Genomic DNA, 22,980 nt, shown 5'->3' on the forward strand with positions numbered 1-22,980 from the left:
TCTTAATATTGTCTATGCAAGGAGAGCACACAGTCAGCAGTTCAGCTACCAAATTGTAAAGGGAAGAGACTACAGTGCTGTCAACAGTGAATACACTGTCATCAGGCAACTCTTCCAAGCTTCACAGGCAAAGCTACTTGCTCCTTCCTGAAGCCAAAAGCAGCTGGCTGTTTCTAAAACACTATGACCTGGAAAACAGGAAATGAGATCTCAGAAGCAGAGACAGCATTACTCCAAACAGTTTAAGTTCCCTAGCACAACCCTACCACATTCCTTCCAGCTCCCCCAAATGATGGAAATGCATAGTTTCAGACCAGCTATTGATTCTGGTTTTGCTGTCTGTGATCAAGTCATTGCCCTCCTCTGCTTAAGCAGCAATTTTCATTACTAGAAAGTTATGTATTATTACAGGGCACTAGCACTATAGTTTAGTCAAACAGTTCTTCATCTAAAACAAGGAATGCCAGCAAAAATCTGCTATTAGCCAGCATTACACATACCACCAGCTCTTTCTTAGCCAAACAGCATGTCCATCTGTTTGAACAAACTTATTTTAGAAATCACAAGTGGTTAAAAGCGTTTGCTTTTGGTTGTCAAATCACAAATGTAACTATGACGACTTAGTGAGTGAATGATAAGAAACCTTGCAAATGGTAAAGGCTGGCTTTTAAAATATTTGGGTCAACACTCAGAAGCAAAATGAAATGCAAAGAAATCCAGTTAAAAAAAAAAAAAAGAAATCTAAGACTACTTAATGTAGCTGTCTTTTGCAAAGCCAGAGCCAAGATTTTACAAGATTTACAATAATTTACAAGATGTTCATTTCAGATTAGTATTTCTTTGCACTCCAATGGTCCATTTGATAGTTTCACATTTCCTGAAAGAAAATATTTACTTAACACACATTTCCAGCCCTGGAAAGGACACTAGATTAATAACAGAATACACAGAGCTGTAAAAATGCTACTTCAAATAAAGGAGAGGAGATTTTGCATGAAAACTAGAGGGCAAATGGCACAAGCTGCAAGCTGTAAGTCGGCAGAAAGCAGTCAAGTCTCTGCAAATAGCCTAGCAGCTAGGCACATCTTGTAGACCTGCCTGTAATCTTGTAGACAAGCTTGTAATCAGGTTTTCTATAGCTGGACCGATTGTTGCTGGTACCACTCCCCTCTGGACATTTTATCACCTAAATACAATATCGAGGACAACACTAGCCCTTATTGTTTTCAACTGCAGAGAAAATCAAATTGGAGGTGCTGCAGACCTCCTTCTCTAAAGAGCTGTGTGCAAGCAATGCCCCTCTTACCTTCAATGCCCAGTCGGATCTTCTTGAGCCCCCTTTCCTTCAGAACTGATTTAGCCACATCTCTATTTTCAATATATTTGAAGAATCTATACAACTTCGTGCTGTAAATAACTAAAAATACATTTTAATGAGGAAAAAAAATGTATTCAAAGATTAAACATGTAGTTTTAAAACCACAAAGGTTTATCTTTTCCACTGTTCTGCTTTACTCTCATATTTCTATTTCAGAATAAGGAGAAAGACTTGAGAACTTGAGAAAAATGGCTGAGCACACTGTGAAATGGGTCAGTTGCGCAAGACCTTCCCTCTATCAATTTAGTCTGGTTTACAGACTTAGGTTGGGGTTGGGATTTTTTTGAGGAGTGGGTTTGGGGATTTTGATGTTAGATTTAGGAATGTAATAGAACAATTCACAGGGCAAACCACAGCGAGAGTATTACCAATCCCACCTCCACAAAAAAAAAATTTCTTATTTTTCTTTTTTTTTCTGGAATTCCTGCAGACATTAAGAAAAAAACCTTTCCATTCTGCTTGCCATTATGTAAGAGATCTACAAATCACTTTCAGAAAACCCAGACCTGCGAAGCAGAACAAGAGGGACACCTTTAACATTTAAATTATAGCACCTTAAAAGAAGGGACTGAAAAGTATAAATGTAAGAGGTGTCTAACTAACTATGGGTAGGATCAATTATGTGTTTATGTCTTTGAGACATAAAGGTCCTAGAAACCTGAGCTGATTACGTTACTACATTGGAACAGCCATATTTGATCGATATTCGCATGCATCCTCCTTTCTTTAGAAAGAGCTGCAGGTTTGTACCCTCCAAAAACGTAAGGGTTGTTTTTTTTCAATTAGTGTTTAAAAAACAAACCCAAAAGCCAAACCCATGCACACACACACAAATAAAACCACAATACAACACAAAAAAACCACCACCAAAATATCCCAAACCCACCCAACAAGAAAAACTGTAATATTTTGAAGAGACTTCTAGGAAGATTTGGTATGGCTGGAGTATAAGCAGTATCTCAAGCTCCCACATGCCCCCAGAAAACGCTGAATTTCAAGTTTTCACACTGAAGGAACATTTTCAGCTACAAGGACAGTGTTGATGCAAGGCAGGGCACTCCTTTCACAGGTACTTTAACTGATTTATGTACCAAAATATTAACAGTTAACAGACACCTCCCCTCAAAACACCCTTCTAGTTGCTCTCCAATGGTAAACATGACTCCTATCCATTTTTCTCATGAAGTTCTGTATAAAAATATCTCCTTCCCCCTCACTGACAGACAAAACCTTAATAATAAATATTAGCACACAGGATATGCCTCTGAAGCAGAATGTTCAGCAGAACTATCTAAACTAAGAGGATTTTTTTTTTGTGAGTCATTAGGATGTTGTAAAGACTTTGATAACAGCACTTATGTACAAAACGGTTAAATCAGCACATTTACCGCTACCTCTACCACAGCATGGCTTGGGGGAAACAATGAAAACAAACTTACTTTGTGAATACTCCTCTCCCATTTGTGGGGGATACTCTTCATCCCAGTCAACAACATCATCATCTGTCAGCACAACAATGTGGCACTCCCTCTCACCACTTTGGGCACTGGCTACCATTAATGGGAGAATCATTTCTTCTAGATAAAATTCAAATTGTTTGCGAGCACCATCATTTGACAACTCATGCATGAGAGCACCTGGAATGACATTTTAAGCATAGGCACATTTGAAAGCTTGGTAAAAAAACTGAAGGCAGGAATAAGAAAGCAGTTGTGTTCATTTAGCAGGATTCACTGCAGACTGCTGTAAAGACACTTAGACTATTAGTTTGTATAAGATCAGAACTTTTTCCAAATGTTTACCAGAAGTTCAAACTAATAGAGCTGTCCCACAGATACTAACATAATGTTGGGCAGTCAGAGGAGTGACTTCAAGGAGAGCTCTTTTGTGTTTTACTACTGCTAAACATTTGTCGATTGTGTAAGACTCCTCCCAGGCTTCCCCAAAGAAACACGATTTAAGCCAGTTGCTGATACAGTAGAGCATGCAACCCACTTTTCGTAAGTGGTAGCTTAAAAACAAAGCCTCTCAAAACCCTCACAGCATGAGCTGCTAAATCCTTCTACTCAGGACAAAGTACATGGAGTGCATGACTCTGCAGGCAGCACGCCGAGAGCCTGCAGCACTGCAGTGATGGCACAGGTGCCCCACACGGATCTCACAGCTGGAATGCCACAGCTTGGCCCTGGGCTCTGTGCTCTGCAAACATGAGATCATACCAATCAGAGGCAGGCCAGGTCATTTAAACACTGGCCAAAGCTCTGGCTGTGCTCAGGGCAGGAACAAGCTGAAGAGACACTACACGCTGGGAACCATGGTGAACCATACACCATCAACAAAGCTCTGCTGCTTTTGCTGGCAACACAACTCACTTAAACTGTGAGCTGAATAAATTATCCTGTCATCTGCAAAAAAAGATACTACTTAATGTTTCTGTATCTGCACTGCAAATGCATCAGCAGAATTTAAGCATCCCACAGAGCTGACCACAGAAGAAAAATACCTGAATATCAGATCCTGAAATATCAGAAACATTATTTTTCAAAAAGAGTACGCCCACTGTCTCTATGGCTTAATTGTATAAGAGAGAAAAAAAGGATGGATTTTGCTCATGTAGCATCAGCCATGTTCCTTACCTCAATAAATGATACCATTTGGAATTAACACCCCCACCCCTGCATATTTGCTTAAGTTAGTTTATATAATTCAAATTATTTTAATAAATTCTGTACTTACTGAGATCTCTGCATTTAATAGTACTATACTCAAAAGAAATACAGAGATAGTCACATGCTTCTCTCAGTTCGGGAATAGATATCCCATCAGGACAGCGTATCACTCCAGTCTTGTAGTAATCCTACAGTAATGAAGCAAACAAAGCACACTTCAAAATTCACAGACAAACATTTTGGCATTTCATTTACAACGCTTTCTACATAAGCAAACCCCATAAAATGTAAAGGAGCAACATATGTTAAACTTGGTGAGTTACACTGTCTTCAAATGTATCAATTTTCTGAGCTGCTTTCAAGAGCAACGAGCTCTGGTTAAAATAAGTGACAGCTATTAATACTGATCATTTTGGTGCACGTATACTGTCTTTTAGCTATAATTCACGCAGCTGTTGCTATTCTGATTCTACTGACAAAGCACTACCGCAGCTCTACTTCTTTGTGTAGACATGGCACATTTTCTTTTAAGACTGAAGTTTGCCTTTTTCCTGCTACCTGCAGTAAATTAATTTCCAGTACTCATTTCATCTAATTTCAGCATCAAAAGGGCTGAATACATCTGAACTAGATGCACAAGATAAATTTATGGTAGGCAGTAGTTTTATGGCTCATTTCCTGCATGCCTTCTCTCTCCCTGGCTTTCACATGCACATACCCAGAAAACCTAGGGGTGTTTTTGTATCAAACCTCATTTCTCCTCTAGGCAATACAGAAGAACAGTATTCCATCCACAAAGTCCAGATATACAAGAACTCCCAAATCAAGAGGTTATACCTCTTAATACTCCTAGTTCTTGTCCTAAAGAGTACCGAAAACTCACCAAAATAGCACGAAACACAGTGGAACCAATTCCTTCAGCAACCTCATACTCTCCTTTTTCATTAGGACGTGTAAAGTTATGTTCTCTGCCTGATCCAAACATCCTGCTCGAGAATAGAAGTAATGTGGTTAGATTTCCTTACTATTATTTTCTCTTGTCTTATTCTGGAAAGTAAAGTCTGAAAAATTGTACTGAAATGGCAAGGAAAACCCAGCCTATTCTAGCTCATACGCTCAGTTTGGTTTACGTTTAGCAAGACTTCTAGAAAATAGCAAGATAGTGTAACTCAGGAAACTAGTTTTATTCTTCAACCTTAACTTGCTAATATCTTTTAATCAAAACAAAAGTTAGACCAGGCCATTTCTTGCCAGTGCCAAAGGTGGGGGAAACCCAAAACAAATCATTTTTGGCATTTGTAGGGTAATGTAGCAGGAAAAAAGTGTTTTCCTGTTGTTAAACTGTCATTATTTAAAGACATTCAAGCTAATTTAGGAAACAGAATCTAGGTTAAGGTCCATGCAACTTGCTTCAATTTCATTTATAAGATTCATTTAATTCAAAAACTAAAATAACATTCTGAAAGAAGATACCCATACTTACTGGTAGCATGCGTTTCTCCCTGCTAGGACAAAAATGAAGTTACACTAAGAGGAAAACTACAAGTATTTTCCAAAAATTTCCCAAACTTTTTAAAACACCTCTGACTCAGAATTACACCATATGTTTACAAAAAGTATTGCCACCTATCCTTGGTTTTATTTACAAATACAGCCCAATGGCAAAGCTTTGCTTTCACACACAAAACCCAGAGAAACACGAGCTGGCGTACTGCACCTATTTATAATGGACAAAGTAACTTTTTTCACCAAATGATTTGACATGTGTTTTCTGACCACTCTTCATGATAAGAAGTAATATTTAGGAAAAAACAGTCGATATGTAGGCCTAAGGCAAATAATACATCCTTATTATAGTTACTTTTACCTGCCAGAATATACTAGCTAAGTTGCTCCTCTTTAGTGTCCTGTGAACTGACATTGGGAGAAAGTGGGTTTACAAATAACTAGCCTTTTAGAACTGTATTTCCGTAACTTTATTAACCTACTTTTGAATTAGCAGAAGATAAAATAAGCTTGTTCCTTGAACCAATCCCACAGGGAGAATAACTCAGCATTGCACACACACACACAAAAAAAAAAAATCTAGTGCATTAGGCAGCGCCATTTACTCTGAGGCTGGGCATGGAAAAGAAAACTATTTTGCCATGTAACTTCACACCGATACCCTCCCAGTTAGGTAGCCTGACCATTTACATATATCTGTGTACTATACATATATAAATGCCTCACATCACTGATTTAATTCTACTGATTATTACTTCTATTTATTTCCCTTTACAGTCTACACAGAAGCATTTTTTGCTTTCTCTATAACTCTTCCCTGACTTTTCACAAAATAGGGAACCAAGGTACTATTTATCCCACACAGTGGTGATTGAAACAAAGCAGAAATTGTTTAATCATATTTGCTACCTGTACCTTGGCAAATAGCTTTATATATGTGTATTTTAATTATTATATTGTCAGGGACTGAGAAGCAGCTACATTTTAGTGAAAAAGCCAAATCCAAAGTGACACAGACATAAACCTTCATTTCTTCCTTGCCACAGGTTTGCAAGCAGTGCTCTCTACATTTGGACAATGCAAAACCAGCCAGTATTTGAGCAAGTAAATCAAGGCATCTCTTCCCACCAAGTAAACATGTTAAATATGCTGCTCATTATAGTTTCTACAGAACACATTACATATTGCGGACTTTCATTCAACTACCGACCATTTTGAGTGTTAGGTATCTTTGTCGAAGATGTTCTGATCTGTTATACTGTTTGATATTTCCCTGTCCAAAAACATGTCAGAAGATAAATGTACTAAGCTGGAGTGTTGTCAGGGTAGGCACATTAAGCAAAATAAATTCCTTCAATGTTCTCCTCCTTGCTATTTTGAAATAAACTATATATACTACTACTTTGTTTTATAAAGGAACTAGCTTGAAAAACAAGGGATGGAATGAGGCAGACAATACAAAAGCAATGCCCAGCAAGGCAGAAGGAAATTAGTACATCATGAAATGTTAATTTACTTATGAACTCTTTTGTCTCTTGGTAATAGACATCTATTGGTAATCTGCCAAATACAGAGAACTAATAGCCTGATTTTTACTTCAACACCTTTGCAAACTGGTAACATTAGGCGTTCACAGCTCAGCTGTAGCAATGACTTCAACAGCTATTTAAACAGTGTTATTATCTACAAAGCATTTATGGCTCTTTTTTACAGTTAGAGATCAAAGGTAAAAAAAAAAGATACAAACCTGCCCAACATTGTATTAGGTTGTGCAGTAAAGATAGAAGGATCTACAACAAATCTGGTGTTATCCACTATGAGCGTTACCCGTTCAGAAGTTCTTAGATTCCGAGCTCCCTCTTTTCCATTTTCATACACAAACACCATTTCCCCACCAGTCTTGCAGCTCCCATCTGAACTCGACTGGCTACTGTTTCTGCTGCTGTTCCCCATACTAATAACAGAACCATTAGGGGAAGTCTTCTGAGGACGAGGGCTGCTTGGCTGAGATGAACTGTGATCCTTTTCTCGATCTTAAGTGTGAATGACGTGGGAAGGAGAAAAAAAACAGGAAATAAAATTATAGATCCATATAAGCTTTATACACTTTATATCTTTCTAGGCACAAAATGTGGCAACTTTTTAAGTACAAGTTCTGTCAATTACATCTATCCTAGTTAAAGAAACCTTCAGAGATAACTGTCCATATATGAGAACCTGAAGTTTCTACCATTCAGACAAAGCCACCTCACCTCCCCAAAGTCTTTATCAGAAAAAAAATAGCATTCTAGCACTGAAAAAGCAACTCGACATTATACAGAAGCTATGCATTGCAGTTGGTGTTAGTTCAAACAAACCAACCAACTTTTGTCACAAAAAAAAAAGTGAAGTGCTTCCTATATTTCCAGTCACCTAAACCCTACCAAGTAAAGAGGAAGTGTTTAGTCAATTATCTTCTTAAAAAAATTAGACTGTTCTTGTGACTTGAACCAAAACCATCATGTAGGAATACATACTGCAGATGAAGAAAAAGTTATGACCTATCAAAGAGGAGTAAGTCCAGCCCAGGGCACACGTAAAAAAAATCTCTGTATTGTGTCATCAACAAATAACATTCTTCATTCTATTCTTTTAACAAAACATTAGTCAAGTTTAAGAATTTTAATACAGAAATTCTATAGATCTGAACACACCAGAATGATATTGTCTTGTTGGTGAAGTAACATTCCTGATGCATGGAGTGAGCTGCGATTCTGCTCTTTCATGGGATGAGTCACGAGATCTGTCACTTGATCTGCGTCTGTCCCTTGATCTCTCATGTCCGCCACTTGCACCATGGAGGCTCATTTTTGTGTAGTCTATTCCTTTAGCAATACGAGATGAGGTGCTGAAAACATAGAGAAGTGTTCAGCATTTAAAAATTTTAGAAACATTATACATAAAAATTTTAAAAGACATTCACGCTCCATGTACATGCTTTGAGATCAATATTATCCACCACCATTTTCTCTGCTGTACTTTTGTTTATATTTACAAACATGAACAATGATTTGGAACATTAAGTAGCAAGAATTATCTGTTGTAGCTGTGTGATCTACAGAGACGCTGCCTGATCTGCTGAGCCTGCACAGCTAAGCATTTTATTTTGATTCTGTTAAATTAAAGGATCTAATTAAACCATGAAATTAAAAGTTAGGGGTCCATTTTTCTAATGAAAATCCTTTTGGAAAACCCTTCTCAGAGGACAGGCTTTTAGTACTGATTTGCCTTATTTTGCAACTTGATCTTTACAGAGGTGGCCAGCCTTAAACCAGTTGATACATCAAGACACAACAACTAAGGGTTTATTTCTGCACATTGTCTTTTACATTTCAGTTACTCTTAGGAGGAGCAATAGTAAAGCACCACAAGTTAGAGTGCAAGCATATGAACTACATTACTAAAGTCAAGACCTATAGCACTCAAGTAACAAGTAGGACACTTGTTCTGAACTAGCAAATCTTAATATAATAGTTTCAGATACTTTTTTTTAGACTGTTACATTACATTGCTTAAATCAAGCTACTGATTACATTTTGCAATTAATTATTAAACCTATCAATGTAACCAGGCAGATCCAGTGCTCTCAAACTATGTAAAAATTAAATATCAACTTGTAATAGTTATTGTTGAATTTTTCAAAAAATAAATACTTATAACTTTTATTTTTATTCTTTAAACCAAAAATTTTTGATTCAGGACAGCACAGGAATATCTGTGTCCTTGAACCCCCACTGGAATGGCTAAATCAGTTCCTTTGCTATTTGTCTTTCAATGGTGCGCATGACAACACTCCTTACCTATGAGTTTAACTGAAGAACTTTCCAAAAGCCTCAGGCACTGGATAACTGAGACAGACGCCTGCACAGCTACAAGGTCTGACAAACAAAGAGGGGACAGAATTTCCCACAGGAGCCTCAATGGCCTACTTGCTTGCAGCTTGCAAATCCCACAGTTTATACCAAGAGACCTTAAATATGACTGCTAGGTATGCTTTAGGATTTGAGAATACAAAGAAGTAAGCGTAATGACCTAAGAAAAACACAACAAATTTTTAAAACCTGTACAAACAAGTTGAGCAGAATGTCTTCTTTTTGAGTTGCTTAGAAGTAATGAAAAAAATAAATAGCAACTATTCAGAAAAGTGAACACCATGTATATATGACAGGTTGCAGCTTCAGGTTTGTGGAACCGATGAGAAGAGGAGCTTAAATCAGAACAAAAAAGGCTACGATAGATCTTATGCAGTTTACATTGGCACAAAATAAGTATTAGCACAATGCAAAGAGTAGGAAATACACCTCTTAGCTAAGGAAAAAACACTTCCCCCCACCCTATTTGAATGAGGGAAGGACAGTGTATCCTATAAAGCAGAAGTATGGTGCAGAGAAAATCTACTGCAATACTGTTTCCTGCCAAGCTTAAAATATACTGCAATAAGACATGCATCTTTAGGATGTGAAGTCAGGCAAAGTTCCATGGAATAAGGTATAAGAACTGCAAGCCTTGCTAATGGCTGGAAATACTCAGATTCAGAGTCCAAGAATAAAGATGATCCAACTACTTTCATCAAAAGGAAATAGAATTTTCCTCAGACCTTACAATGCAGTTGTGAATGTGTTGAGATATATGGCATTTCAGCATGACTCACATGTCTCCTTACTTGTTTTACTTCTCTATTAGAGAAAGGTAAATTCTGTATTATCAAAGTGAAATATGCAAAAGTTAGCAAGAGTGAGACCTGCATAACTCCCTTTCAAGAACATCAACTTATAGGAAAACCCTTTCACCTTTTCTTATATATACATATATATGCACAAAAATCATAACTGTTTTTATAGATACAAAATATGCCCAAAAATTATCAGAAATGTAAAAAGGAAATGTGGATTACAACCTGTAATTAAAATCTGACTTGAAGACAAAGTCTGACCCTGTTTATACATTATGATATTCATTACTACTGCAGCTAAACTTCCTCAGAAATGGTCAAACTTAAAGAAAAAAAAAATAAAACCCCCTCTGTATCCCATCTGTGCATTTATATTTGTGCATTATGGTATAACCAACTATCCTACAGAGAGTAGGTGGGTGAGTGAGGATATGTGTGGAGTACTCACAGCAGTCCTGTGACAAAGTATGCATCTCAGTAAATCCTAATAAAACCCCATGTGATGTGGCCTTTGTTAAAGCAGCACTTTGATCCCAGCCCTGATAATACTTCTAGCCATGCTGTTAGAACCAGAGTTTTGCAGGTGCCACATTCTGTAGTATCAAAATGCATGACTCACTATTTCTCAATAGCTAAAGCACTCTAGTTGCTTTAAATAAGGGAAACACACTAGAAAACGAAAGTGAACCTTCGTAAGGATATGCAGGCTGATCATGCATTTTGCAGAGCAGACATGAATTACCTCTTATCAGAGAAGGCAATTAAAATGTAATTCTTCATCCAAAAAAATTCTGAAGCCACCTTACCCTCTAAACAGTGATTCAGAGTTCACACTGAAGTAGGGCAAACACTAGTTAATAATATCTTTACAGGAGTTGAGAAAAACAGGTGCTACAGGAAGTAACACTGACTCAGCTGGCATCATACTTCCTCCTTAATCATGTCTTAATAAAGGACTAAACATTCCTGGCACAACTCTTTCACCTATGCTTTCCCAGTATCAGAACTGGGGTTACTTTTGCCTTGGTATGTACAGTCAACACACCAGGGAGGACAGGGGCAGCGTGCCTCCCCTCCCACTGCCAGCCATATCTGTCCCTTTGGAGCACCGACACAAGAACCATCAATTCAGCATATCGTGCTATGACAGAGGCTGAGGTTGCCAGCTGGAGGACAACGACAGGATCCCGACATATTAAATCAATCGTTTCTGAAGCAGAGATATCAGTAAATAATTTCAAGGACTTGTTCAGATTGCAGCTGGCCACACCATTCATTTGCTTGCTTTTTGGACTTTCTTCCCTTTAATATACAGATAAATGCTAAATGTGAGAATGGCACATTATCTCTTAGCCAGAAGATTAAAGATTAAAGCCAAAATGGCAAAGATTTCTGAGAATTCGAGCAGTTTGGCTTGAGACAGCACCATCTGAATCATAAATCTTCACTCATCTTAATAACAGTAATCTAAAATGTCAATCTTAAATCTTATTACTGTTGAGTCACAGTGCACAAAAAAAACCACAAACAAAACCAACAAAAACCCACCAAAAAACACAACTTCCCTTGAGCTGCTGGATATATACCTGACAAAATCGGAAGTTCCATTTGTTCAACAGCACATGTACTCAGATAAATGACTCCACTGAAATACAATTTGGCTCTATAACAAACAAGACAACTAAAATTAGTTTAAATCCAAACAAAGAGAAGATAAAGAGGTAGAATCTAGCTGTCAGAAAAGACAGTCACTGGCTCTACCCTGCAATACTTGACTAGCAGAACACTGAGCTACTCTTACCAGTTAGGCTGAAAGAACTACATCTGTGGCCAGTACATATGAAAGACAACCAGTGGTTTACATTCTCCTGTACAGAGGCTTTAGAAGAAGTCACAAGTGTTAAAAAAAAAAACAACAAAAAAAAACAAAAAACCAAAACCAATAAACAAAACCATGCAAACAAAACCCCAACAAAAAACCCCACCAGAACTACCAAATATTTTCGCTTTTTTAGCTAGAACTTATTAATAGTATTTTTTCCCCTCTAACAAAGCCACTGGGGACAAGCTGCTGTTTCTGCAGGGAAATACAAAAACAAAAAACCAGCCTTCACTCCACAGCAGCAATGTGTGAAACTACAAACCTGTCCCCAGTGATGCAGACAAGCCAAACTGGCGTTCACTAGGGAGTTCCACCATTGTGTCGACGCATCCACCTACCTACACCAATGGAAAGGTGACTGACAAAAGCAGAGCTGCCCCATTTCCAGAGACAGGCAAACCGTTAGAGGATACTGTGGTTCCCAGAAGCATTATACAGACCAGATAAAATACCAGTACTTCTCAAACAGCAGAGAACTGCTGATAATGAAAAGTGCCCGGAAGTCACTGGTCTCCTGTGGCACCTGGCTCCCATACTATATTCATCGGTAATTTTAGCCTACAACAGTCAATGGTGCTCTGCACAGTGCATTACCTCAAGCCTCCAAGAAAGTCATTATAGTTTCAGATCTCTATCTCACTCTGAAAAGTATCTACAATGTCAACTTTCAATTAATTTCCCAGCCGATGACTGCCAGCTGCACACTGTGCTGTGGAAGTCATGGGCACTGACTGGGGCACAACATGCAAAATTTTCTCCTGCATGCTTAATAACACATTGTATTTAATTTAAAACTCTAAGAAACAAACCCAACTTTTTAAACCTACAGCCTCATTTCCTCATTCACTAAAGCTGGAAAAAAGCCCATATGTGCAGACCATCTAGTACCCAAAAGTTTATAAAGAAAAGGTAAGAGTCTTGCTTTACCAATTACTTTCCTTCAGAAGGGAAAGGAAAAAAAACAAAAGCCAAAACACAACCCTATGAATACTGGTATATTTAGATAATCTTCATAAATTCAATATGCAGTTTTTCCTGGCTCCAATTAGGACGCTAGCACTGCACCCATTCAAGAACTTTAAGCCAATGATAGAATTTATTCCCCCCCCTCAGTCAGGGATCAAGAAAGCTCTGCCTTTTAAAGAAAAGGCCACTTCCCTTTACAAAGAAGCTGTCTCACAAAGAAAACCAAATAAGCTCAAGGCTTTATTAAAGCAAACCTATTTAATATGATGCAAAGGAGGAAAAAGAGTACCATTCAAAATGGCACACTTGTCATACTGGTATGCTTCCTATTTCTGCAATTAGGGAAGAGCTGTTCCTAAAAAAATGTAAATGCTCTTCAATTTAAATGATGCTTTGGAGTCATTTGTGGAAGGAGAGCTTCAGTTTGTCTTTATACATAACAACATACTGCTCTGAATAGATTACTAATGATTAAAATAATTCTACTGCCAAAACAATTAGCATGTATTCCAATACAAAAATTTCTTGTGCATCCTACTGAATACTGCCAATAAATATCCTGGTTTTATAAAACTAGCTCGTTTACACAGAATTATGGTGCTAAACCAATATACTTATTACCTCCCAAAGTCACCCTAAAACCTGATCTAAATTAAAAGAAATCAGGGTGGAATACTAAGGTTTTTACTATTTTTTTCTCTCTTTACCTTCCAAAACTTCTCCTCTTAAAATATAAACTTACATCAAAATCCTTTCCTAGGATGGTTCACATAATCAACACTTTGTAGAATAGGGATATAGAGCTTTATCTATACACTAAGTTACAGATAAAATGCTGTTAGGTTTTAGAAGAAATCTGTTCTACTCAAATTGCTAGGACTTACACAATGACAACGCTTATGTCCCTCTTCCTCCCCCTGAAGTCTGTTCTTTGTCAGCAGACATTTCAATTGACCAGTGCACACAAAGGACAGTACTTTTCCTTTTCCTCATTCTTCTCCTGAATAATGCCCACAGATTAATCCTGTTAACAGATACGCACCTTCCTCTTGTATCTATCAGGGAGGAAACATAAAAGCATGGAAATAATTTTGAAATCAGAGCACAAAGGAATTCTGTTCCTTCCAAAAAGGCAGCTTTGAAAGCCAGATCAGCATCCTTTGGCATTACTTAAGTTCAGCATATTTGATATTTCCATCATTTCTTCAGTAGTTCACTGCACCATCAGCGAGCCTTACTTTTTCCTCCATCATCTTCCCCTCAAGGATAAGAGATTGTAGCTATACGGTCCATTAAGTGTTCAAAGACGCAAACCCCCTCTAGATATTAATTCAATTCCTCACAGTCACTGATTCAGCCATGCGTAGTGCAATACTGACGTCTGACCTCGCAGCCTCCTGTGAGCTGAATTCATACTTGCCGTTTCCCCATCTCTAAGCAGCCATTGGGTACCACAATTGACAGGCAGGGTGGGGAGCGTGCGAGAGCAGAGCTGCTTGCTACCGTGCCAAGTACCATCTGCGAAGCTATTTCTAGTCCTCCTGCCAGCTTGTCAGGTTTTAGCACACAAACACCACATCTGAAAAGGTTATTGCTAACCTTCTCTTGTCACATCACTCGTTTGTGTTAATGATTATCCAAGACACACAAATCCATGCAAGTTTCAGAGGACAGTTAATTTGTTCCTGTAAAGTCTGCCTGGGTTACTATTTAAAATTAATTCACCTTGCACAAAGTTCATAAGGAGGTACAACAATAGCCTTTCGAGAACAAGGCAGCACAGCCTCCATTTTTTTTTTTATCTACAGGCATCCCTTTTCCAGCAAGTCTAAGCCAGGAAGAAAAAACCCTACTATGCGTTGTGACAATAAATATCAGAAATCAGTTCACCAAGTCCTGATGTAGTACATCTTCACATCAATAGATCATCAAAAGCTTGTCAAGTCAAGCCCATGGAGCACAATGCATGTGTCAGAATGAAATTTTCTAAAGTTTCTTTTTTTTCTTTGGGGGAGGATAAGTAAGCATCATGCTACAGCTTTTTTTAAATTATTCTTTTTAGAATGTCTGTAGGCTGTTTTAAGGAGCCACTGTACACTGGAGAAATAGCTTAAAAGCAACTCTTACAATAAATAAAAATCAAGATGTCATAAGTGGTAGAGTGGAGGAAATTAAGATATGATGAAATCTGAAGGAATAAGAGGGATTGTTCAGCAAAAGACTGCTGTTGTAAAGAGGAAGTTAGTGAGAGATGTGATTAAAAAGACAGGAGAGCAGTGGCATTCTAAATTGAAGTCAGCTCTTCAGATGTGGAAAGAAAATTTCTGCTCACACAATTTCAACTGCCTGAGCCAATGTATTTTCTCCTATTTTTAGGGTCTTGTGAGGGTTCACACAACCACCCACCCCCATGCCCTTGGACAAAATAACCACTCCAGTCTTGTAAGCCTTTTATTCCCTTCAAAACATGCTATGGAAGACATGGCTATGATAAGCTATATATAGGCTTTTCCAGCATAATGCTTTCTTTCTCAGGCTTTTTTTTCTTTTTTTGCCTCCAATAGAACAATCCCCCAGCAACAAGAAAGTGGAAGTGCACCTAGTTTTTTTCAGCACTGGTTCCCTATATGTGGTCTTTTCTCCATAGCAGAATAAGAACATTTTGTTCTCCTTTACTCCTATTTCAAGTACAAATAACATGCCATGGGTGGATTAGCTCTCTGTTCCTATAAAACTACCCTCAGGCCAGGACATGCATCCATCAAAATCTTGTAGAACCACAGTCCAGCAGCCACGCTTAACTTGGGCTTCATCTCCAGTAAGAAAGCCCTCAGAAAGAATTCTCCGATTTATTTGGGGACTGCTACAGATCTTTCGTCAGCTCAACACAGCAACTCTGTGAACACTTGCCTGCTCCAAAATCTTAAATATTCACATAATTCTGGTCTTCAGTGGGTGCGCTGAACCATGAGTAATCCATTTCTTAGTAAATCAGTTCCACCTCAGGAAAGAAACGAAAACAACAACAACAAAAAAAATCCCATGAGCATTCAGTTGCCAAAGTGATCTTTCAAGCAGCAAGGAATTAACCTCTAGATAGGTATACATTCACACCTTATGACCTTTGTCAAGCTACCCAAATACATGTCCCTCCATAAAAGAATATTGGTTGCCTTTATTTATATACAAATTCCTATTCCATTTTCAAAATGGGATGTTAAGTAAAAATTTAAGAAACTTGGAGGCATATTATCCTCCTTCAAACCAGAAAATACTTCCGATCTATTAAAAACCAGCTTCAGAAGTTCTAATTCAAAAGGTGCAAACACCTGCTGAACCTGTACCTAGCCATTAGAGTTTCTACTCTCAGAGCAGAAATGAGCATACAGCAATTCAGAAGAAAGTTGTCCGTAAAAATTCTACAGCATAATATTCCTGAGCATAATTAATTTCACCTCTAAAATGCTTTGTGCCTTAAAGTCAGGGTCTGATCAAGTTTTGCATGATGCCCAAGTCCACCACAAATAATATCCAATGATATTTGGAAAAGGTCATTTGTGTGCTGAGAGGTTCCAGGGGATTTAGTGTGCTTTTGCACAGAAAGTCACTGAGTTTTCTCTCTCAAAGTGTTCACAAGCTGCCATTTCAGAAATAAAGGATGTCAAAAAGGAAGGTGGGGAAGGGGGGAACAAAACAAACTACACCACAAAATACACAACTGTTTAAGACTACTTGCTATACCACAGATACCTTATAAGAGATTGGTGGACTGATGCTTTTGAAAGACATCACTGAGTGCAGCCCATTTTTCTAGATTCCAAGAAATTTCAATTCCAATTCTACTTCCCAGCCCATCTCAGTTTCTTCTGAGGGCTTTACATCCTGGTGCCAATAAAATCTAGATGAAGAGATCTTGATCTGCCAATACCAGATTGCAATTAAGAGCAGGCGTGTTTACAGTTAACTTAAAGCAGACGATGCACAGTAATTCACAGACTACAACTTGAACTCATGGTAAAAGTAGGCCTGATTGTTTTCACATTGTACATTGTGTAGGCCTGCCCCATGCTATAAAGTGTTCAACTGCAGAAATCCAACTTATGTGAAGAGAAATAATACCCATCCTGCGGTGGAGAACAGATTATACAGTCTGATATCATTCCAGAGATAAGGACCCATCCAGGGATGCTTCGCGTATATCCAAAATGCTGAGGCAAGTGGCACTTCCATTCACAACCCATGAATCATAGAATACTTAGGGCTGGAAAGGACCTGAAGATCATCTAGTTCCAACCCCTCTGCCATGAATGCATCCTCTCAGCATGCTAAAATATTAGGGAAAAAAAAAAAAACCAACAAAAAAACTCAGCATTCAGAATCTCCACAATAACTTGTCATCAATGGAAAACTTTTCAAAGAGGAAGACTTTCCAAGATTCAAGAGGTTCAAGAGTCATGACAAGAGAATCAAAGTACAGCCATGTTTTCTTCATTAACGCACTAGGGCAGGCAGGACTTTGAATCTAACACTACATAAACAGAATGAACAAACAAGAAACTATCAAATGGAACTAAAACAGAAGCAGATTTGGAAAATTAAATCCAGGACAAATCTTCAGGAAGACCAAAATTTAAGCCACAGATTTTTCAGCACAACTCCAGTGAAAACACAAGTACACCAGAATTAGAATTAAAATCTCCCCCAAAATGATAAAAACTATAGCACTAAAGAGAAATTCCATGTGGGAAGCCAACAACCAATGAAAGGTTAAAGAGAAAATACAAGCCAGCGATACTTAATAATGAAAATACAAATTCAGAGACCATTTATTTGAACCTTAGTCACTGTTTAGTCAACATACGGTTCCTGAAATTCTTCTTCCATCTTATTTGGGTGAGTCAAAGCATCTCAAAGATTTTTTGAAATAGCTTGGACAAACAAAACCCTTTGTATTGTTATCTACAGTCAGCTTTAATACCATATAATTCCGTTCTGCCAAGCTCTTTACTTTTTTATCAGGGATCATTTGTGTTATATTTTCTATCCTTATTTTCTGAATCTCTCCTTTTCAAGTTTTTCAGTACACTGCCCATCTCAGAACACATAAGAAAAACGAGGAGAGAAAACAATGGCACAACTTGCCAGAGGTTTAACAAAATTGGACACTCACCAAACTAAATAAATAGATAAAATGCTAACCTGTGTAACTGTTTAATACATACACCCCTTACAGTTTTGCTACATATCCTTTGCCTCAACCAGCCAGCACAGTGAAGGGAGCAGAGTCCTGTGGCTTTCCTTGCTGCCACATAAGCCTTAAACACAGAAAGATGGCTCACAGACTTAGATTATGTTTTCTATGAGTCTAGAAAATTATCTAAGCTATTTTAGGAATGTTAAGGCTGGAGGATTAAACACATCAAAGCACCAAGAAGTGACAAGCTAAGCATCTCTCTTAAATATTACTCTCTTGTTGAGATTTATAATAAAGTTCTCATTTCACCATTACACTTCTCAAACCTGAGTATTTTCTTCCTTATGATAACAAGGCATATTTTGAATGTGTAAGACTAATAGAACTGTAGCACTCAAACCTGTGAACAGAAGAGCTCTGTTCAAGTTCTATCATGAAAAAAAAACTTACGTCTCCAAAAGCATTTTGCCCACCTCACACTGAATTTTTCACACAGATTTTCACTTGTCTGAAGAAAAAGTGTCAAGTCAGAAATAGTAGTAATGTGTCTATACTCAGACACCCAAAATCCAATTATTTTAGTTAGGCTTTTGAATAGAGCATACTAGTTTCCAATAATTGGATTCTCTGAAGTAACCAAGTATCTCAAAGGAGCAAAGTAACAAATTATTTCTCCTTAATTTATTGCTATTCTATTATGACCTCAAACTATTAGTTGGAGTCTCATTTGCAACTATTACTAAAAACAGGTCTACATAATTTGAAAAAAAAAAAAATTGTCAGAATTAAGCTTGAATACTGTATCCCTACCACGCCCATTAAAAACTTCCATAAAACACTGGCTTTTCAGCATTTCATTGGAAACACAAATTGTGTTTCTCCAGAAAGCTATCCAACTTAACTGCAATTGTTTTAGAGGCACAGATTTCATATCTTCTGATGTGCAAACCTTGAATTCAGACCCTGTATACAAAGTGATCAACAGTAGCCTTCCAAAAGGTATAGGCCACAAACTTAGAAGTACCTCCTATCTGCATCAAATAATCTTTTCAGAAAGCTGCACAGCTTTTTCTTTAAACATTTCCCTCAAACAGATGATCCACAACAGACCACACATGGCAGGCACGTGCACTGTTTCTCTGGATTGGATTTAGCTTCAGCTTCCAACTACTATACTTTATTACAAATTTGCCTATTGACTCATCATCATAATGCTGTTTCTGCAATGTTCTTCAGATAATCAAGATGTCATTATTTAACCTTTGAGTTTTTCCTGCCTCAAAACATATTTAGTAACCTCTGAATACACCAAGTGAGGCGGCAGCGTTAATCTGCTGGAGGGTATGAAGGCTCTACAGAAGGATCTGGACAGGCTGAAATCAGTGGGCTGTGGCCAACAGTATGAGGTTCTATAAGGTTCAACAAGGCTCAGTGCCAGGTCCTGCACTTGCTCCACAACAGCCCCTTGCAATGCTACAGGCTTAGGGAAGAGCGGCTGGAAAGCTGCTTGGCGGAAAAGGCCCTAGGGGTGCTGACTGATGGCTGCTGAACATGACCCAGCTTGTGCCCAGGCAGCCAAGGCAGCCAACAGCATCCTGGCTTGCATGAGAAATAGTGTGGCCAGCAGGACGAGGGAAGTGATCATTGCCCTGTACTCAGCAACTGGTGAGGCTGCACCTCGAGTCATGTGTTTGGTTGTGGGCGCCTCACTACAAGAGAGATACTGAGGTGCTGGAGTAGGTCAAGAGAAGGACAACAAACCTGGTGAAGGGTCTGGAGCACAGGTCTACTGAGGGAACTGGGGTTGCTTCGTCTGGAGAAGTCTCAGGGGGACCTTACCACTCTCTACAACTACCAAAAGGAAGACAGATTGAGGAAGTGGCTGGTCTCTTCTCCCAGGTAACAAGTGGTAGGACAAGAGGTAACAGCCACAAGCTGCATCGGGGGAGGTTTAGAGTGGATAAAAATTTCTTCACCAAAAGGCTATTTAGGCACTGGAACAGGTTTCCTAGGGAAGTGGTGGAATCAACCAGCAGGGCGCAAAGGCAGTGAACCTGCCACTCTGCTCTCATGATACCACACCTAGAGTACTGCATGCAGTTCGGGTGTCCTCAACATGAGGATATGGAACCATTGGAACAAGTCCAAGGGCCACAAGAACTACATAAAGGGGCTGGTGCACATCCCATACAAAGAGAGGCTGAGGAAGCTGGGGCTGTTCAGCCTGGAGAAGGCTGCAGGGAGACCTCATAGCAGCCTTCCAATACCTGAGGAGGACCTAGAAGGATGCTGGAGAGGGACTCTCCATCAGGGACTGTAGTGATAGAACAAGGGGAAATGGGTTTAAACTTCAACGAGGGAAGTTCAGGTTAGATAGTAAGAAGAAGTTCTTTACTGTGAGAGTCATAAGGCACTGGAACAGGTTGACTAAAGTAGTAAATGCTCCATCCCTGGCAGTGTTCAAGGCCAGGCTGGACGGAGTCTTGGGTGATACAGTCTAGTGTGAGGCGTCCCTGCTTATGGCAGGGGGTTGGAACCAGATGATCTTAAGGTTCTCTCCAACTCAAACTATTCTACGATTCTCCCGCATGGCATCCTTGTCTCTAAACTGGAGAGAGATCAATTTGATAGGTGGACCACTCGGTGGATAAAGAACTGGCTGGATGGCCACATGCTGAGTTGTAGTCAACAGCTCAATGTCCAGCTGGAGACCAGTAACAAGCTGTGGCCCTCAGGGATCAGTGCTGGAACCAGTCTTGTTCAACATCTTCATCAGCGACATGGACAGTGGGCTTTAGTGCGCCCTCAGCAAGTTTGCCGATGACACCAAGCTGTGTGGTTCAGTTGATAATGCTGGAGGGAAGGAATGCCATCCAGAGGGACCTCGACACACTTGTGAGGTGGGCTGATGCCAACCTTATGAAGTTTAACCACGCAAAGTGGAAGGTCCTGCACCTGGGTAGGAGCAATCCCAGGCACAGCTACAGGTTGGACAGAGAAGAGATTCAGAGCAGCCCTGCGGAGAAGGACTTGGGGGTGTCGGCTGATGAGAAAACGAACATGAGCCGGCTTCAGTGTGCGCCTGCAGCCCAGAAAACCAACCATATCCTGGGCTGCATCAAAAGGAGCGTGACCAGCAGGTCGAAGGACATGATCCTGCCCCTCTACTCTGCTCTTGTGAGATCTCACTTGGAGTACTGTGTACACTTCTGGTGTCCTCAACATAAAAAGGACACAGAACAGTTGGAACAAGCCCAGAGGAGGGGCACGAGGATGACCAGGGGACTGGAGCATCTCCCATATTAAGACAGGCTGAGAAAGTTGGGGCTGTTCAGCCTGGAGAAGAGAAGGCTGCATGAAGACCTCATAGCAGCCTTCCAGTATCTGAAGTGGCCTATAGGGATGCTGGAGAGGGACTCTGCATTAGGGACTGTAGTGATAGGACAAGGGGTAATGGGTTAAAACTTAAACAGGGGAAGTTTAGACCGGATATAAGGAGGAAGTTCTTTACTATAAGGGTGGTGAGGCACTGGAATGGGTTGCCCAGGGAAGTTGTGAACGTCCCATCTATGGCAGTGTTCAAGGCCAGGTTGGACGAAGCCTTGGGCAAGATGATTTAGTGTGAGGTGTCCCTGCCCATTGCAGGGGTGCTGGAACTAGATGATCTTAAGGTCCTTTCCAACCCTAACTATTCTATGATTCTATGAATCCTGGAAGCATTGGTAGGTCCCTGGAAGCACTCAAAAAAATGTGTAGATGAGGCCCTTTGTAGTCTTGGGGTAATGCCGGTCTTAAAGGTCTTTTCCAACCAAGCTCATTCTCTATGCCTTCAGAATCCCCTCTAATCAAAATTTTCCTTCAACTGCTGATACCAGACTTTCAATAACTCCACCAAGCCTCCAACAGCCGCATTAACCCTTCTGACCATATGATGTTACTGGAGACTTAAGTTCAACTGACTACTCATTGAGACAGTGTCCTCTATAGTGCCAATACTATCAATGGCTGAGAGTTGTAGTAGTCTACAAAAAAAAAAAACAAAAAAAAACACCACACAAACAAAAAACCCACACAAACAAATAAAAGGTCTACATTCTTTGCTCCTAAATGTTTAACATTGTACTTAGTCATATGAAGACTGCAGGGTTATTTGCAACCAGTTTACTGAGATCACATGCTATTAATAAGCTCTTTTTTATTATTTAACACTCCCCATCATAAGTTATCCTATCAATACCAGTTTTACGTTTTATTCCAGATCACCAGTCATGGGAAGTAACATGGGATCAGAGTTGAACTACATGAACTGGACTCAGCAACGAATCACCCATTTACAAATCACAGAGACCTGAGTGAGAACAGTCCTCAACTCACATACAATGCCCTATTTTATCATCATTTACTGATACTGTGCCAGATTTGGATCATAAGTAAGAAGAACACAACCACTTACCAGACGCCAACACCTTAATAAAAACATCAACTGTACAAAGCTATATTCCATAAGCCTATACTGACCAGTAGCATCGGCCATCCTCTTCAGTTCTGTGTTAACTGCTCCATTATTCATACCCCAGACAGGCCTATAATTAAGTGGGCTTCCCTGTAAGCCTTTTAATTACTGGTGCATTCTTTTTTCCTGCCCTCTTGGATGCCTCACAGTTATCCAATATT

General features: G+C 39.2%; 1 protein-coding gene across 5 annotated transcripts in view; it reads right to left on the minus strand.

The window, feature by feature from the left end:
* The window catches only part of BTBD10 (BTB domain containing 10), a 32,796-nt gene that overhangs the window by 1,252 nt on the left and 8,564 nt on the right, over positions 1-22,980 (minus strand). For 4 of the 5 annotated variants that reach the window (XM_057410899.1, XM_057410902.1, XM_057410901.1 and 1 more), the window contains 6 exons: positions 8,247-8,440; positions 7,301-7,586; positions 4,931-5,033; positions 4,115-4,235; positions 2,818-3,015; positions 1,307-1,417 (listed from right to left, as the gene is read on the minus strand). In XM_057410899.1, the coding sequence (XP_057266882.1) occupies positions 1,307-1,417; positions 2,818-3,015; positions 4,115-4,235; positions 4,931-5,033; positions 7,301-7,586; positions 8,247-8,440 (1,013 nt within the window). Of the gene's footprint in view, positions 1-1,306; positions 1,418-2,817; positions 3,016-4,114; positions 4,236-4,930; positions 5,034-7,300; positions 7,587-8,246; positions 8,441-14,154; positions 14,312-22,980 lie in introns of those variants that run through there. The other variant, XM_057410898.1, reaches the window with a different exon arrangement.

This window comes from Pezoporus wallicus, unplaced genomic scaffold (assembly GCF_028554395.1).
Source record: "Pezoporus wallicus isolate ANWC-B61680 ecotype Strahan unplaced genomic scaffold, APGP_CSIRO_Pwel_v1 contig_5958, whole genome shotgun sequence".
NCBI classification, from domain to species: domain Eukaryota; kingdom Metazoa; phylum Chordata; class Aves; order Psittaciformes; family Psittacidae; genus Pezoporus; species Pezoporus wallicus.